Genomic DNA, 20303 nt, shown 5'->3' with positions numbered 1-20303 from the left:
TTAGGGGCGCGAATTTTAGTTAGCGTTTAAGGTTAAAATTCTCGGGGGGTCGTCGTCGCTCTCCCCTTCTTGGAGAATTTTTTAAGAATAATTGTTCGAGATATAATAATTTTCAATTGTCCTCTCCAATTTTTTGATAGAATCCTTGGAAGTCTGAGAATAAAATTTAAAATTCTCGAGAGTCGCTTTTGATTGTTCACAAAATTATTTCTGTTTTGAAAGTTGTTTAAAATTTATTTAATTTTATTAACCTGAACATAATCGAGTCTATTTAGAAATAAAATTTTTACTGATTATTCAAGATATTTTTCACAATTATTCAATAGTTCAACTTCGACTAGAAACAAGAAAAGTTAATATAAAAGAATCAATATTTTATTCTTAAATATTCTTAAATGGATAAATAAAAAATAATATTCTAATCTCCCCTTCGATCGAACAATTTTCGTGAGTTTCGATTAATCACGGATGGTTAACGAAGGATCGAGGCGCGATAAGAAATTATAGCCAAGTATCGTGATAAAGGAGGAAGAAAAAAAATTTTAATCCCTTGTCTGGTAATATCGTGTAATAGATTTGAGGTAGACTTTGTAGCGAGAAACATAAATTTTCATATACTTAATCTCTTAGATCTTAATCCCTTTGATAAATAGAAAAAAAAAAAGTAAGAAGTTAGCGATCGAAGCTGAACCATTATCTTCAGGAAAAAAAAAAGAAAAAAATCCAGAAGAGAATTAATTTATATCAATCACAAGTATAATTATTCCAATTTAACGAACAATTAATTCAACAATTCCTTTCTACGAGTCTCATTCTATCAGAAGAATTCATCTCCTTTTTTTTTTTGGATCTTGGCAAAACGTTAAAAAACGAAGAACGTGGGGTTTGAAAGCAATTTCGTTTGGAGAACGATAACCAGGAAGGAGTGGCGACATCGAATTCGATTCGACCAAATACCAGCTTTAATCCGGAACAATCTCGAGCAAACAAACGCTGGGAATTATGCGGGAAGGGGGCGAGGACACGCGGGAGAGGGGGAGGGTGGATGAATCGTCACACGACTACAACAACTTGGATAATTGTTCGAAACGTGGAAACAACATCGAAAATCTCGCGACCCAGCTTTGAATTATTTATCGCCTCGCATTATCGTAGATAGATGGGTTGGATAATTTCTAGACATAATAATAATTGCCTGTGGTAACTGTTGCTAATGCCATGGGCAAACGAGGCATCGTGCTCGATGGTGGAAATAAAAAAATAACTCGCCAGTGGTGATCGAAGACAACGACGAGGAGTTTTGATAACGTGCATCCACTTGCGTGATATGAATATTTTTCACGGAAAATAAGATATATATATATATATATATGCGAGGTGGAAAAGGCTCGTGTAACGAAAGATTAAAGGAAGGTGTTGGTGGCGTGGTGGATAGAGCGCTCGACTCGCGTCTTGGAGGTCACAGGTTCGATTCCTCGTAGGGAACGAAAGTAATTTTTCTAATGGTTTTTTCGTCATTTTTCTTTCCTTGCTCTTGTACAAATGTATTACAACGATTTTCATTCAAAATAAAAATGAGGATACAACGCTTGATTGTGAATTGAAAAAATAAATCTCTTCCTAACTTTATTTGGAAATCGAATTATAATAATGTATTTATTATCATGTAAAGTTTTTTGAGAATTATATATGTTGTTTATTGTTGTATAAAAGATATAATTATTTAAGAAACTGGTTTTATAAGATCTTTAAAGAAAAGAAGAGATCTTTAATAAAAAATTTCTGATGAACATGCGATTTCATTTAAGTCCTTTTGTAAAAGGAAAGAAGATGATTACAGGGAAAGATTCTAAAGGAACTTTTTCAGTGATATAAGAGGGAAGGAAGAAAAAGGATACGATGATTTAGAAGAAGAAATAGTGTATGGTTCTTTAAGAAAGGAAGAACAAATTTGAAGAAAAAAAAAAGAATCAGGAGGGATAAATAATATATATTAATAAAAGCAATTAATACCAAAATTTCTGAAGGGAAAGAGAAAAAAAAATTTAGAAATACAAAAATTACTTACTTGAAATATTATTAAAAAAGTATTTCAAAGAATTAGAAAACTTGGTACGAACCTGGTATTCCTTTCAACTTTGGCAGAAATTCGTTCCAGAAAGCACAATACGTGGTACGTGGCCCTTTACCAAGACCAGTCTTCTCCGCATCGAAGATGAAGTATTTTGGTTCGTCTCTCGAATACGATGGCCATTCAGATTCTTCTTTCGTTGGTTTTCTGAAAAAAAAAAGAAATTAACCACATAAAACATTCGTTCAACGACAAAACATATTTATTCCTATATACAAAATAATTCCTATATATTGTGTTCGAAACGGAGGAAGAAATATAACTTTATAACGATCATATTGGACATTGTATGGAAAACGATAAATTTGTATACATTTTTTCACTAATCCTATCACTAATTATCAATGTCAGAAAAGAATTGTTTCCCAGATAATTAACTCAAGTGACATACAACATCGGGGCGAGCATATTTAATCCGATCTCGTTTAAAATTAACAAACAACCGATGCCACCGATGTTAATAAATTGGACAGTTTCTGGAGAATGGTTTATTAATTATTGAAAGAGCACACCTTCTCGCCACGATCCGCGTATCAATCAAACATTTACACGGGCCATCTTCCCGTTAATCAATTAGCCGTCGACATATCCATCTCCTTCTCGTTCATCAAGCGTTGTTCATCGAAACTAATTACGAGGAAAAACATACTCATCGAAACAAAACGATACAACGAAATAATAAATATCGAGTACGTGTAAAATACGAGGGATAACGCAAAGATGAAAAACAAAATAAAAAATATATATATATAAGAAAAAGAGAAACAGAGAGAGAGAGAGAAAAGAGAAAAAGAATAATCAACGTGTTACAAAGATTCCTAGATAAATTGATAATCGTTTGGAATGAAAAAAAAGGAAAGAAAGAGAGAGAGAGAGAGAGAGAGAAAAAAATAAAGAATCCCGGAGGCTTGATGGATGATGTCCGCTCGACACGTGACATATCGGCCTCTTTGTGTCCAAGCGTCGATAAATAATTCTTCAGTTTCCAGTTAACCCAGATTGAAAAGCCACGGAACGCGTCGTAGCCTCGCGAACTTTAATATTTAATCGCAGTCGTCAAACACAACGATGAACCCAGAACGGAATTAATTCGAGGGCCGAGTTTCCGTTCGGCCAGCTACGTCACAGGCCTCCTCCGTGGCCAACCTTCTGCAATTATTAATCGACCCCTCGGATATAGAGATCGGGGATCTATTCTCGCGACGAAAGGTCGTCGTAACGTGGTCGATTTTTGGTGAAACATGGAAATTTCAGATCGTTTCTTTTTGTTTTAAAAAGGATTCGCGAAAGAAAGATACTTTCGGATGTAGATTCTAGTTCGTTTTGATTCTTGGAAATTTTAGAATCGTGAAATTTTTCAGTCTTTTTATTTTAGGATTGGTGTTGTGGTTGAAACGAGGCCAGGCGTGAATACGAAATGTAAGGAATCGTGGTTTTAAATGAGCAGAGTGACGTTTTGGAAATATTTTCAGATACGAGTTTATTTTTACAAAGGAAGTTGTCGAGTCGATCAATCGAAATTTAGAGTACATTAGATTTTCTGATAAATGAAATGAATTGTGACATTGGCTAAAATAAATTGCGTTCAAAAATTACGAAATCAGAAAAATTAAAAAATGACTTTTGACATCTACTGTTATAAAAAAGTAATTTGTGTCCAAAAAGTCGAAACTTAGAATTTAGTGTATCAAAACTCCATGCTTTCTAATAAGCAAAATGACTTTTGACACCTACTATTACAGAGAACTAATTTGTGCTCAAAATTTACAAGTTACTATACACTCTCTAAACGATTTTTGACATCTACTGTTAAAAAAATTAATTTGTATCCAAAAAGTCCAACAAATCAGAAAAATTCAAAAAGTTACAGTACTCCACACTTTCTAATAAACCAAATGACTTTTGACATCTACTATTACAAAAAAGTAATTTGTGTCCAAAACCAAAAGTTACAATTTAGCAATATCAAAAGTTACAAGTTACTTCACACTTTTTTTAATGAATCAAAATAATATCTTTTGACATCTACTCATATTAAAAAAACTAATTTATATCCAAAAAGTCCAACAAATCAGAAAAATTCAAAAGTCACAATACTCCACACTTTCTAATAAACCAAAGTGACATCTACTATTACAGAAAATTAATTCACAAAAAGTCTAACAAATCAGAAAAATTCAAACTTTACAGTACTTGCTGATAACCGAAAATAAGCTACAATATAATCCAAAGGATCAAAAAATCCTCCCCCAAAAAAATCCAAAAAAGGAAAAAATCTACTATTACAGAAAGTTAATTCACAAAAAGTCTAACAAATCAGAAAAATTCAAACTTTACAGTACTTGCTGATAACCGAAAATAAGCTACAATGAAACCTTAGCTACAATATAATCCAAAGGATCAAAAAAATCCTTCACCCAAAAAAAAATCCAAAAAAGAAAAAAATAAAAGGTTTGGTTCGATACGATCTGGCGTTAAATCGCGATAAATTTGCCTTGCCCCGCCCCGATTCGAGCGGACATTGATTTACGACCGGTTAATCCCACGCGGAATGAAATATCGCCCGATTCTTATCCCGTTAAGTAAACCATCCTCGCGAAATGGCCACGTTTAATTTATTTATAGGGACACGTACCCGCCGCGTGATACACCTTACGCGGCCATCACTTTGATCACACTTTATAGGCTTTACGCGTCCAATACGTCTTCCAGATCTATTGCGTGCAATCCTAGGCAACCTGGACGATAATAATGCAGCTTCGTAAAATCCGTGTGCCGGGTCAACAGAAACGGGGCACAGTGCAAACAAGACGCGACGATCGATATAATTTCATTTCGTTAAGAGCGAAATTGACTCTCGTCCATCGTTTATATAAGTCAGCAGTGTCTCCCAATGCGAACGACGCGTCGAGAGTTTTGAATATTCTTTTTTTTTTTTTCTTTTTTTTGGAGATCGACAAGATATCATATACATATTATATACTCGTCTCGTCTATTTTTCTGTATCTTTTTTGATTTTATTGCTCGAGTTATGTGATAAGTTAAGTTAAAATTAAAAATTATTTTTCTCCGTTTTCTTTTCTAAAAGTTGATTAGATTATTGTGTTCCATAAAGGATAATGAAATTTTTGAATACATATATGTTCGTAAAGAGAAAAATATTGAGAGACATTCGATATTGTTTTTGGAAAATTTGATTGATCATTATAGAAAAATGAGAGAGAGAGAAATGCTGTATCTATAGGCTATCTTGTAATATTATTTGAAATCTTCTCCTTTCTGGATTTTGAGCATTTCCAGCAAATTTCGATGATGGAAGAGTTCGTTTATTTTTTTAGACATTTCCAGAAAATTTCTATGATGGAGAATTCCTGTGTGGTTTACGGTGGTCTAGAAATAGGTCGAACGAGGACAGTCTAATAAATTTCTATGAATTTTTAACCCTCCCCCCTTGCACAACCTTATTTTTCAAACTTGGAATTCTACATAGATCAAGAGTTAGATTATGAATGTAACGAACGATGCCAGATAACAACTACTAACCTTAGCCACACGAGTTTGATTCAAATCTTTAACGATAAATTTATTACCCCTCATCGCCCCAAGCCTATTATTCCCTTTAATTATTATTTCAAAAAACCATCGAATCTTCCATCCGTAATTTTTCATCAAATTATAACAAAACTCACGTAAATGAAAAGATTTTTTTTCAAAATTTTCAAATTGTCAACCATTTTCAAAGTGATAACGATACTTTCATCTCGAGAGACAAGAAGGATCAATTTTGTTTTCTTAAACGATATTATTTTCCCTCTCCGTTTATATACAGCCGCACTTTGATTCGTGAAAACAATCCCACTCGTTCGATATTATTTCACGAGCAATGTACAACCGTACACCATCTATCCAAATAATAATTTTTCTTCTTTTTGCGGGCAAGGAAGAGAAAAAGGGTGAACTTACCCCAAATAGGCGAATTCGGAGAAGTAGAGTATCATCCTCAAGGACAGTTCTCGTTCCTTGTCGCTGTACTTGAGAGACTTGTTCAGGGGATGGCCGAACACGTACTCCACCTCGTCACCGTGCAATACGCCCATCCACTCGCCCCATAGATTGGTGCTCGTCCTCTGCAACACGCCGCAACATGCCTCGATCATCATATGCACGTTACATCGAAGGGATCGATATTAATCTCACGCAATTAGTGTTTTCTGCAATTCGACTCGACAAGTCTGATTGGACGCGAATTGAAAATTTTCCATTCTCTCCCATTCGTACTTCACCATTTTGCAAATTTTTCATCATTGTATATATATATAAATCTCTTTATTCTACAACTTATTCGTTATTTTCCATTATTTAATGATTTATACTCGTTTAAATTATCCTTTCGTTTCGTTGATTAAATTTATTTCGTACGCAATCCGATAAAGCTTTCAGGAGAATCTTTATACGAGCTATTTACAAACCAGTTGCCCTCTCGTCGAACAAGCACTGTAAAATAGCGCGCACTTCCAGCTTGTCGTCATGTATCAAACCCTCGCCCCACAGATCGAGCCCTCGTCTCTCCGCGTGACGCGATATCGCGTTCCTATTAACCGAGCATCCCGCAGTTTGTCAGTTTTCATTTCACACCGGCGCCACTTGCCGGCTGGAAATGGTATCTCGTTGGGAAATTGATTCCTATCGAGGGGGAGAAATTTTGGAAAATTCGAATATTTCTTTTTTTTTTGGGAATCTGGGTTCTCTAAGGAAGAGAGATCTTAAGTTTGGATGGATTATTTTTTGAAATGAATATATCAACGATGAGGAGGGAGCGTTAGAAGAAATTTGCAGCGATAGAGTCATCATTTTAATTAATAAAATTCAAGTATCTGCTATTATAGACTGGAATTTAGAGATCTGAGAATAAATTTTTACTTATAGACAATTTTTTAAGATGATAGAATCTGTATGTTCGAATATATCATTCTTGGAATAAATTGGTAAAAGAGGCGGATATTTATCCAAGGATTTATGGGGAAAAATAATTAATGCTTAATGCATTTGTTAATTTATTTACATTTGATCCGAACGTAAACCTAACTCGATCTAACCTAACCTAAAAACACGAAACAGAAATACGATCAGATTTTATTAAATCGATTCTCAAAACGTAACTAATATTATATTTAACTGAACTTGAAGAATTAACCTAACCTAAAAACACGACGAAAAGAAAAAAATGAAAATAAAAAATAAAATCTGCTGAAATGTTTATCGGTTAATTTAAATTTGATCAAAACCTAACCTAATCTACGTAACAACTAGGTCAATAACTCACATCCGTCTCATTCTGCGGGTAACGCAAACAGGTTACCTGCCAGTCTATAATAACGTAACCAGGTTGTCAACTATCGTTACTGTCAGTTTATTGAATATTCATTTGACTGCAATGAATTAATTAAAAAGAACGACCGAGGAAGATTAACAGCACGGTATTAACCGACGAACAAGGGGAGCGCGTTACTCGAGATGCCCAGGTGTCTACTGGAAACTGAAATTATTCTAATATAGCGCTTCCGTGGTGAAATACAGTACCTTTGGAGGATCAACGAAGCGTCAACGGGTTACGTAGGAACCAAGAAATGTTTCTTGCCTCGAGACGTGTACCGTGTTTAGAGCGTTCCTTGAGACGATGAGAGTGATGGGTTTAAGAGCCGGTTGGAATTACTTCGAATCTCTACTCGATTCGAAGTAATCCCAGTTATATCGAATGGAACAGATATACACGCGGAGACAAGCGATGGATTTGAGATCTCCCGTTTGTCAAATATGATTCAAAATAATTCCGATACGAAATTTGGAAACAAAGTACACGATTCGGAATAATTGCAAATAATTTTAAGTGTATGACTTATTTCGAGTGATGGGTTTAAGAATCTCTACTCGATTCAAGTTAATTTTTCATGATCTTGAGTCTCTTGTACGATGAAATTTGGACGAAACAAAGTACACGATTCGAAATAATTCCAAATAGTCTTAAAGATCTTATTTCGAATCTTTGCTCGTCGCGCTGTTTGGTTCAAAATAATTTCAAGTAAACTTAAAGCATCCTCTGTGTGAACGAGATAAGCGATTCAATCGAATGACTCTGTACAAAAGGATACTCATAAAATTCAAAATATCCCCGATCACCATCTTTACATTGAACGATCTACATCAAACTAAAGTCGAAGACACGAAAAATTCTTTCTCACCTTTCACAGGAAAGTTCATCCCACAGATAATAATCCGCGTAATAATAAGAAATCCGCATGACATCGCGCGTCACCGATATTATAAAATATCGCTTAAACCCATCACTCGCCTCGAGGCAAATCTCATCGCGCAGAGGGCGCTTTATCGCCTCCGGCCTAGGGGAAAATTGTGGCCCGGCTCGAAATCGTTGGAAATTGAACGCGCTCGTCCCCGTGAATACGCTTTGCCCAGTTGACGTCTACTACAATGCCGTCAACTTCCGCCTCTTCCCCCTTCTTCGAACACCTTGGCCTTTCTCGTTGGCAATTCCATCTTTTCAATTTTGCGATTGGTTTTTTTAATTCCTATTTAAAGAGGAGGGGACACGCGAAATCTATTCAATTTGAACGGAATCCAGATGGATTTGGGAGAATTCTTTCGATCGTAGTTGTTTCCAAGTATGGTACCAGATGTTTTAAACGGGAGATTAATTAAGGTGTTGATTAATTTGATGCTCGAGATTGAGTTATGAAATTTGAAATTCGCTGAAAAATTTTTTTTATTTCTTTTTTTAGAGAAAAATAAGAGAAGTGGAAGTAAGGGAAAGATAAGTAGAGAATTTTTTTTTGTAATTAATTCTTTATAAAATAAGAGGATAGTTAATGTAGGATATTTTCTTTTGATGCTTGAGAACGATCTATGATCTTGAAAAGAGATTTTGACGAGATCGAAAATTTAAAAATTCATGAAACATGGTTGACAGTATTGAGTATGAGGAAAAAAGAATAGAAAAGATGAGATGAAAAGTAAATCGAATTTTTTTTGCTCTGTAATTATTATTCTTTTAAATAAACTTATTTTGCTGGTAAATTGTAAATTAAAATGATTCAATAAATAAATTTGATTTTTTTATTACAATTCTTTATGAAAATTTATTACGAAGATCAGATCTCAGTTTTCATTATCTTTATCGAATATTTATATCCTTTTCTTTTAGTTTTCTATTTGATAAAACTTCTTCTTTTCACACATCTAATATTACGCACTAATATTTAAAATTTCGATGTATCTTTGTTTTAAAACTGCGATCTTTTTTTTCTTTTTTTTTTTGAATAGCTACGCGTATTTGTTAATCGATAAAGGGATGAGCAAACACGTGGGCACCACGTTGTTTAAATCACATTGTTTGCGATCACGGATCTATCGTGTTTATCTTCGACCTAGACATTGGTGTTTGTTAATTGTCTGACGACCAATACACTATCTATATATATTTGTTCGTATCATCCTTGCAAAAAGTTTCTCCGCAAAAGGAGAAAATACATTTTATTGCATCAATATATTAGAAATATGCACGAATATATTAGGAATATATCAAAATATATATATATAAAACAAAGTTGGAAATGGTATTTCAACTTCATGCAAACCATTGACTTAAACCCATCACTTAAATCAATTAATGCTTCGATATCTATAAACTACATAAAATTAATTTTCATTTAAAAAAGAAAACTCTTTCTTTACCATATACATACGATGAAGAATATTTCCATTGAATGTAAGAAAATCAAACTATCCTCATAACAAAAAATTCCAATTCAGTCTATACGACTTATACATACATTCTCCATTTCTATAATAAAATAATAATACGATTTAACGAACAATATCACCTATTCCAAACAAAAAAAAAAAAACCAAAATCACTTTCGCAAAATTCCACGGTGAAAAAAAATTTTCTTGAACGAAGAACGTTCCACCGATTTCGCTTACGTAACAAAAAAAAATTCGAACCCAGTTTCCATCATCAGAAAAATTAACGCGACAAGAATACGTGCAGGACGAGAATAGAAACGGCTAAGATTCCACAATGAGAGGGAAAAACGTATCGCGTATATATCTAGCGAGGATTTCTTCGTCTATTTTCGCGCAGGCAGGAAATAAGGGCGACGAGGTATATCCTCCCAATTGGTGGGGCCGTGTTATCAACTGGGCCATTTATTGATTCAGCCGCGGCCTGTATTCTTAAATCCCGGCCAGATACGACGGAAATAACTGGGAATCCGTGCATAATACGACCGACGACGACGACGTCCCGACGAACTTCTAAAATGGACGGGGTTGGAAAATCCGACACAATAGGATCTCGACCCAACCACTATCTGAAGAGAGAGAGAGAGAGAGAGAGAGAGAGGAGGGGGTGGATTTTAGGATGGAATTAAATTCGACCTGTTCGAGGTCGGACCGAATTATCCGTTGATCCTTAATTGACACAGAATGGAAGAGGGTAAAAATAAAAGGTTCCTCTTCTCCTCGTGTTTTCGATTCGAGGGAGGAAATCGTGACCTCCGATTATGAGGGTCAGAGAGAGAAGAGTATGAGAAAGATGTATTTATTGACGTTGTGCTATTTGCGGCGGATATTACGACAAAGATAGAATTTTGAGAATTGACGTCGGAGTGGTTCAATGGAATTTTTCTTTTTCTTTTCTTGCACGATTTTTTTAAATGTGAAAGTTTGGGTAAATAAATAATCTATTATAATGATTTGCGAAAAATTATTATTAAAAGTAGAAAAAATTTTATTGTTCATTGATGCAGTGTTATATAAATATATTCGATGTATTGGATCCTGACAGTTAATACGCACGTGGCGCTAGTATCGCATCACCAGCCGCCATATTGTTAAGAAGTAACACCAAACATATAAAAATTAAACAAACTGTCGTAACGCTATAATCACGTAAAAAAAAAAAAAAAAATAAATCAAAATATCAAATTGAAAATTTGGAAACTCGCAAAAAATATGATATTCAACTGATATTCAAACAATTTTTGATTGTGTATCATCGTTAACGCGCGTGAAAAGCTATTAGATTTATTTCCACGATTTTTCAATCAGCGAGGAGTCTTTAAAAACTCCTAAAAAAAATCTCTATCCACAGTCGTTTTTCAAACGACAATGTAGAGAATTCATCGAAAATCTCGGATCACCGCTCGCCAAGTATCAGAGAGAAGAAGTTTCGTTTAGATATGAGTTGAAGTGTTTTCCTAGGTACGGTCTAGGTTTTCAATCGACAACCGTTCCACAAAGCCGCGACAAACTGCTCCACACCTCCTCGAACGATCGCATCGACAAGTTTTTCTGAAAAACTTGGATCACCTTTCACCTCGAGCATCGAGTCGTGGAAAAAGTTTTGAAATCGCCATCGAACTTTCATACGACACCGAGAGACCGTTAAAGTCGAGTGCTCGATCTTTTTTTTTTTTTTTTTTTTGAGCGATGAGACGTGAAACAGCGTTGTCTCTGAATAGGCGAAAAAAAAAACTCGTTTCTACGCCTTGGAGGTTATTTGTTCTCTTCGAAATCACTAGTTTATTGCCATATGAATGAAACAGAGATTTCTGAACTCTATGGAAATGTTACGGGAAGGATGATATAGATCGAGGAATAATATTGAATCATGGTGAAAATTCATTCGTGGATTTAAAATGTTTGGAAACTGGAAATGTGGGCGAGTTTCTAACTCTTATTGTTAGTCATGAATTTAAACGGTCCAAAAAATTTTGCATTTTCCCAACTCGAAGTTGGTTTGCATTTTGATTAAGTTCTTATCAGAAAAATTATGATTCATAAGAGAGAAGAATGAAAAGCTTCTTGAAAAATAAAAAAAAAAAAAGAAAGGAAAGAAAAAGAAACTATCATTTTTTTCTTTCGAAAGAAAAAAATGATTGACTCGAGAAATTTTATAAAGAGATAAATTAACGATCTCGTGATATTTTGGTAAATGTAAAAAATATGATCTGATTGAATTTAATTGGAAATAATTATGGAAATTATTTTCAATTTCAATAGATTATGTTTTCTTTTAAATGATCTCAAACTTTCAGAATCTAATCTAATATTTCAGAAATGAAGGAGAAAAATTTGAATTTTCAAGAAAGAAATGAATTCTTCTTTTAACTTTGTATTTGTATTGAATTTAATTATTGAATTAAACATTTTTAATTTTAATGAAATTATATTTTCTTTCAAATGAGCTTCTGAAAATTCTTTTGAAATAATTCAATATTTCAGAAAGGAAGAAAATTTGAATTTTGTTCAAAGAAAAAAAAAAGAAATTTTGATATTTTGTCTGAATTAAAGGAATAAACGAGGAAAGTTTATGAACGTACCATTGTCGTTATGGCGGTAATTCTTGTTCGATAAACGTCGTTAATTTTAACGATGTTTAAAATTACAAAGGCAACAGTGGGACAAAGAGAATGGAGTGGGGATGAAGATCGACCAAAGAGAAACTCAGGGGAGAACATAATGATATGAGGATCGATAATACCCAACAGAACTCGATGGATAGTAGAAATTTCGTTATGCTGCTTTAATATTAAATGCTTGTTGAGTATTTTTTAATCAACTTTGCTTGTTTTACTACACCACGTTAAAAATCACATTGTTGTTCTTTGCATGTTAAAAAAATATTTGTACTTTGCAAAAATATTTTTTAGAAAAAATTTTTCTATCGTCAATCTTGACAAAATGAAAAATTAAATCAAATTTATAAAAAAATAAACGAAAAAATTTATTTATTTTATGGTTGATTCGTACTACTTACTACGTACGACTTTCGTACTCGACTGACCAATTGCCGACATGCTCTACTTAAACACTTCTGACTTTTCATTCGTTCCTTAAAGGCGAATTAGATTTTTCACTCTGGATATGCATTCTGTGGATGGTGCACAAGAAAGATTGCTTCCACTTGCATTTTGTTCAATCATTAAAAATGATCAAATGGAACAAATTATATTTACAGATATAAACTTAAATCCAATAATTGCACATTTAAATCCAAATTCACTTGAAATTATGATAAGAACTAGTGAATCGAATCACACAAGTGTATATTCATTTTATTTTTTAGAATATTTAAAATGATAGAGTGTAAATTCGTCTTTACCTCGAAAAATTAGTTTTTATATTCCACAATTCTCAAGGAATTATATCTATTTTCGTTAAAGACAGTCCAAATGCCTCTTTTCGTCATTAATAACCCACAAATCCGATGGTCCAACCAGTTTTTCCATCGGATTTTCTTTTCAAGAAACGATTCCACGCCACGGCTGTCAATAGTCGTTGAATCTTTGGATAGCTTGGATTCATTCCTTTCAATCTTGCTTTTCAACACCGATCGATGAATGGCGGCTTCGCGAGAAATCGTGGAGCGCGATCTGGCTCGGTCGATAATGAAGTTTAGCAGCAAGAAAAACCCCACCATCGTGAAAAGAGATTCGGTCTGAAAGGAGGCTTTCAAGCAGGCTCGTGTCTCATTTCCATTAATCTCGTCGACTAATCGCCCACGCGATTCAAAAGAAAACGGATGTGATTTATTCCTTGGTCGCCATTATCATTTCTTCCGTAAATGCTCGAAAGAAAAAATAATCTTTCGATCGATCGTTTGAAATAAATTATCTTCCACACGTAGATATATCTTAAACCAGTCCCTTTTCGAAACGCGAAACGAATTATTGAGTATTTTTCTTCAACCTTTGGAAACTTTTCTATGATCTTCAGTGGTACAGGTTAGGATACGCGTCGATAAAGAAGGGAGTTCTGGAATTTTATGTCACGTGACAGGTCGAAAGCTAGGAAATCAGCGTACGCTGATGGACGAAATGTGTTTCGAGTTTCGAAGCGACAGATATACACGCGTAGTTTCGACGACTACTACTACTTCGTTTCCATTCCTTTTTCCACGTATTTTCTAACCCGTTTCTGACCCACTTATCGGCTTTGAACTTGTTTCGCTTCTTGCCAAAGGGAAACTTACGACTTTTTTCGAGCATCTTCTTTCCTAAAAAAAAAAGATCACCTTTAATTTTTCTTCCTTATCGAATTCGAGAACGAACGAGAAACTAGAAGAGAACGAGTCCCAGCGTCGTTTTATTATTCAAAATTTCGAGAAATTCGTAAAATGGACGAAAAGAGGAGGAAGGCAGAGGAAGAATGGAAAGATGAACCATTGTTTCGTACCATTCGACCCTTTTAATCAAAACCACAATCCAGCTTGAGGTTTGAGAATACCTTTCCAGAAACCCATAGATCGACCAATTAACCGTACTGCTTCCTTCTTTGAAAGAAAGAGATTAAGGGGTGAAGAAAGTTTGAAAGCGTAGTGAAGAGAGGAGGGAAACGAGTTAAAGGAAGGCCAACCTGGTGGCGAAACCGTTATTAAGATTACGGTGGGCCGTGCATGAGTAATGACATCCTCTTTTGCTTCCAACCATCGTTCCCTGATAAATTACCTCCTCCTTAATTACTCGAGTCTCAACATTCCGTTTATGTCCGCATTTCACGTTTTAGTTAGAGAAATCGAGCTGCTTCTCCACGAAAATGAGGCACACGTGGGGAAGGAATTTCTTAGAAATGGAACACAGTTTTTGGATGTAAAAGTTGGAAGAATATTATCCATTTTTCTTTTCGATTTTGATCAGATCGATTCATCGGGTATGCAAGTTGAAATGGGTTTGGGTTTTAATCTCAATTAGTTTCGTTCTTTCCTTGATTTAGATTAGATTTAAATTAGATTGTGATCTAAATTAAATCACAGCGGGATTTTTTTTCCCCAATCTTGAGATTAAACCTGGGATTAGGACTGGTTTTAGTTGGAATTAAGTTTTACAATTAGATGTTTTAACATCCTTTTTAATTCTCAAGATCAAATTAACCAGACCTCTGTATTTTCCTTTTCCTTTTTCCCAATTCCAAGATTGAATCTGGTTTTGGTGGAAATTAAGTCTCGATAAATTCTGAGATAAATATTTTTACTTATACTTTTTCGACTCCACGATTAGATTTAATCAGATCAAATTAAAGCTAGATATTCTCTTTTTAATATAAGAATTTATATTACTTATTCCTTATATCATAACATAATTATTCTTTGTTTCAGTTTCGAAATTAGATTTGGAAGATTAAAGTAAATCTCAATTAAACTTTTCGTTTATTCTTCTTTCAACATTAAAGAATTAACTTTATATGATTCTTCTTTTTTTTTGACTCTAAGATTAGATTTAATTGCAAAGTTTTAATTAGACTTAAATTAAAATTTTTTCCAACTCACACTTCATCCATCTCGACACACGTCACATCTAAGACTTAAGTTGTAATCTTTAACTTATTCAATTTATTCAACTTTAAGATTTACACTTATTAGATTTATCCTTTATTTCAAGATTAGATTTACTTGCAAGTTAAAAACTTAAAATTAAAGTTAAACATTCCAACTTATTCTAAGCTAAAAACTTATCCAAATTAAAATTACACATTTCATTACACTTGTTTCATTTCTTCAGCTGAATTACATCTCTAACTTATTTTTTCCTTAAAATTAAAATTACTTATCCTAAATTTCTTATATTTCTTCCAACCTAAACTTCATCCATCCCGATACGTCTCAACACTAAGAAGAAACTTTAACCCCATAACACTTATAGATTTATTCCTTCTCTCAAGATTAGACTGCAAGTTGAATACTCAGTTATATACACATATCGAGTTATAATTACGCTTGAAGGTGTCACTCACCTAAATCCAAGTTAAAACGTTTCCACGTTTGTTATATTTCTTCCAACTTGCTTACTCTTCATCCATCACGATACGTCCGCGCAAAAGCTCATAACATCCTCGTTGAACGTTCCATAAATCGCGAAACTCTAATGTCGCTCCCCGAGAGCTAAAGAGGCGATGAAAGTTCAAGGAGTTCTTCTCCACCGAGTTTGCCGACGAGTCGTGTATGTCGGCCTTTATAACTTTGCCCGTGGAATATATATATATATATATATCGAGATATTTCGTGATAAACTCAAGTAGCTTGGCCACAGAAAGGTTTAACCATGCGGAACGAAGAAATTACGATTTCTTACCCTTTCCAGAATGAGAGAGGGAGAGGCAGAGAAAAAGAGGGAGAAAGAGGGAGAGAGAGGGCTAAGAATCTAATAACCTGGAAGAGGATTTCTAGAATCGTTCCTTCGAGTTTCTCTCCCTTTGAGAAACTCTTGAGATCGAGCTTTCAAATATTATATATCGATTTATATACCGCATAAACGCGACGATCAAGGATGATAATCTCTTCTAATATACAAGTTTATTCGAGTGAGTTTTATCGGAGCTTTGCTATCCTTTGAGAGAAGCAAAATTATTCTTCTTCTTCTTCTTTTTTTTTTTGGAAAGCAGAAGAAATATTCGAATGGCTGACTTTCGTCCATGGTGGACGAATGGAAAGAGAGGGGAAGAAAGAGAAATGTATAAATTTTCCAACGATGACACGTTGATTGGTGAGAGATTAATTTGCAGAAATGGTTATTACACGGTCGATATCATACAAGAAATTTTTCCTGATTTTCGTCATTATGGTAAAAATGTTGGGGTAGATTTTATAGAAAAAAGGGAGAAAAGGAAAAAAAATATTCTTTTTTAAACAAAGGGAAAACAAGAAATTTTTAAACGTTGCGAATTTTGAAACGAATTTTATATAGTTTTTTGTTTCGTCGTTAATTGAATTTTCTTTCTGCTGGTTGAATAAATAAATCCCCCCCTCTCCCCGCATTTCTCTACGCGGTGTAATATAATTCAAAGTAAAATATTCGTTATATTCAACTTCTCCAGTCACTCAGATCCCATTTCTTTCGTTAAAATTATTATTTGCAACAACAAGATTGTATAAATAATAACAGAGATATATAGAATTATTAACAGATGCGCGTATCGAGATAATATTAAAATATTACAGTTTCAGCTTGGTGGAATAACAAATTATTATTAGTAGATAATTATATCTACTTGTACGGATAAATTATGCAAATTAGTCTTAACACAAGCTCGATTATGTTTATCCATATAATATTGGATGTTTATTATTATTATTTCTTCCCTTTTTTTTTTTAAAAATAATATTATAATACGGGCACGTTTCAAGATCATAAATCGTATTTAAATAATTCCACTGGAAATATATAATTTCAGTTTTGCTTTCTTTCTAATTTCCCGTCGTTGTGATAATAAATTCATGTATGTTATGGTTGTTACATGAACTCAAAAATATTTTGCACGAGCACCACTTTTACTTTTAATATTTTCACTTTCGAGGTGGCACGGCCATCATAAATCTATGACCACCATCTCTCATGACACTAATGGCTGCGTTACTCCACGCTAGTTAAATCATTCACACACGTTCTACCTCCGTTTCGCGTTTTACCTCCTCCGTTCTCTTTCTTTTTTTTTTCTTTATCAAATATTTAATTTTTGCCAACTTCCCCCTCTTTTTATGAATATTTAAACATCCACGATATAAGATACAAGAAACGTGTCTTTTTTACCTATATTTTTTGGTAACACATCTTACGAATATTTTAATTCAAATTACTTTTCAGTTCATCGAGGAAACATTTGTGTAAAATCTTCCAATAAATTCAGAATATGGGCAAAAGTAAAAGAAAATGTATTTGATCTTCAGTCATGATTCGTTTATCTATACTACTTGTCGATCGAGTCAATAAAGTCAGATGTTCTACTTAAATAATAAATCTTCTCCTTTCGATTACCTCTTGAATCAAACTTATATCCCACGAATGTATCATAGCATCAAAAATAATTATCGAGAAAAGAGTTAAAGAAAAAGAATTGCAACAAATCCACTCGGCTGACCGATCACCAATATATTCTACTTATGAAAAAATCTCTATACAAACTTTTTTCAAATTACTCAATTGAATTAACATTTTCAATTTATCTCGGTTCCTAGAATCGAAACTCACACACATATATATATAAATAAATACTTTAACAAAAGGATTTAAGCACGCCATGTATTAAAAGGAACAACAACGAGGTTCGTTAAAGAGAGGGAATCACGTTAGAGCCGCGTTATCATTATCCGCGCCACGTGACTTTTCGTCTCGTGGAAATGTCAGGCTATAATATAATAGAGTCCTCTTTACATACATATATATATATCGATCGGCCACCGTTTCACGTGACGCGCCATCCCCTCCCCCGTGGCACAGCAACACGTGAGGGGAAAAAGCGTTACCTACTTGCGTGAAGAAGTAGTAGTAGACCTTCATGCCACGATCGGCGAACAATTGGGCGAAGTGGATCGAGGGACAGATGAAGAAGTAGTCGCCAACCACGTCCGCAACCATTTTTTGGTAAATGTAGCCGTTGTACACTTCCTCCCAGTCCGTGTACTGAAACAGAAATATTTTCACTCGTTAATGAGGGAAATTATTATTTATAGAAGGAATATTTGATTGGAAAATTAAGAGAAATTGTATGAATTTGTATACGTGTTTTTAGGGATAATCGATTTGGAATAAAAGTTTATTATTTTTGAATCGAATTTTTGTTTTATTGAAATTCTCAAATTTTGCAAAGTTGTCTATGCGATATTTTACAATAAATCTTGTCGAATATTTACCATTACGTGTGAATAAAATTTTATTCGGTGAATTTTTGTTTATTTAATTCTCAAATTTGCAATGTTACACTATGCAATATTCTATAATAAATTTCCTCGAATATTTATTATTGCGCGAATAAAAGTTTATTATTCGATGAATTTATTCAATTTTCAAATTTGCAAAGTTATTATGCAATATTCTTCAATAATGAATCTCGTGAAAATTTATTATTTGTGGAAATTTTTTAATTTTTGTTTATGAATTTAATTTTCAAATTTGCAAAATAATTATGCAAAATTCTATAACAAATATTTATCAATATTTACGACTGTAAATAAAACGATTCCTCCAATTATCTAATTATCAATATTTTTAAATATCAACTTCCCAAATATAAAATTCCTCAAATTTTCATTCAACGAACTTGGAATAATCTTTCCTTCCCGCCACGAAACGATTCAACATCTTTCCAAAAAACCTCTTTCGAAATCGCAACAACATATATCGTTCAGATTAAATTGGACGAATTCTCAGAAACGGAATGTTTTTCTTTTCGATTCTTTCGAAATCGTTTCCACTTTTGCCTTCTTCTTTTTTCGCTATTTACACCATTTACACCGAGGAGAGGAATTTAAGGCTCCGATAAAACTTTTTTTTCCTTTCCTTCTCTTTTTTTTTTTGCCCGTATCCGACGTTTTTAAAAGGTTTTAAACGGCGGACAATTTTCTGATTCTTTACGGCGCGGTGAAATTCACGGTTCCCAGTTATCGAGCCCCGTTTATCACGGTTATACCGTAAACACCAGGCTCGATCGATACCAGGCCGATTATTGCTCTCGGTTTAACTGAAAATATAAACGGCCATTGTACGCTCGCCGCCGCAATGTTGTTAATTGTCCTCTTGAAAAACTTTCGTCCGATGCTACGCCGTTTGAATAAAATTTCTGATAAATTTGTAACGGGAGAGTTCGAATTTTCTTCTGTCGTCCATTATATAATCCATGTATAAAAATATGAGCTTTTTCGTTTCAAAGGTTTAAATAGGAAAAGAATATATTTTTCATTTTGAATTTAGGATTTATTTTGAAATTGAAGGAATATGTTTAAAAAGTGGGTTACTTTTCATCAATTTTCAATTCGAAGAAAAGTGTTTAAAAAAGTATAAAAAATTTTGAACAATATCAAAAATATTTAGTATATCACTTAACGATGTAAGAATCTCTTCTTCCGACAATTCTTCTTGCTCTTCAAATTTGTTCAAATCAACGAGGGAAAAAGTTAGAATTAGAGATGTGATCGAAATGAATAATCAGTGGACAACGAGAGACTGGATCTCCTACCTCGGTTTCGATGCATAATCGTCCTCGAATAAACAACGACGCTTTCATTGAGGAATTATCGAGCAGAATTTTCGTGAATAATGGAATTGTCGTTAATTGACGGGCGCAGACTTAAGGAGGATATTGGAGGCGAGAAAGAGAGAGAGAGAGA

General features: G+C 33.8%; 1 protein-coding gene across 5 annotated transcripts in view; it reads right to left on the bottom strand.

Moving 5' to 3' along the window:
- The window catches only part of LOC108003899 (acetylcholinesterase), a 139010-nt gene that overhangs the window by 30749 nt on the left and 87958 nt on the right, over window positions 1–20303 (bottom strand). For all 5 annotated transcript variants that reach the window (XR_009830914.1, XR_009830915.1, XR_009830916.1 and 2 more), the window contains exons 3-5: window positions 18448–18600; window positions 6095–6258; window positions 2121–2278 (exon numbers count right to left, since the gene is read on the bottom strand). Coding sequence is in view for 2 of the 5 variants with exons in the window: in XM_062078528.1 (XP_061934512.1) it covers window positions 2121–2278; window positions 6095–6258; window positions 18448–18600 (475 nt within the window). In the remaining 3 variants the exon portion in view is untranslated. The remainder of the gene's footprint in view (window positions 1–2120; window positions 2279–6094; window positions 6259–18447; window positions 18601–20303) is intronic.

The sequence above is a fragment of the Apis cerana genome, linkage group LG8 (genome assembly GCF_029169275.1).
Source record: "Apis cerana isolate GH-2021 linkage group LG8, AcerK_1.0, whole genome shotgun sequence".
Taxonomy (NCBI): Eukaryota; Metazoa; Arthropoda; class Insecta; order Hymenoptera; family Apidae; genus Apis; species Apis cerana.
Note: the sequence above shows the minus strand (reverse complement) of the source record. Positions and strands in the feature narration are given on the sequence as shown.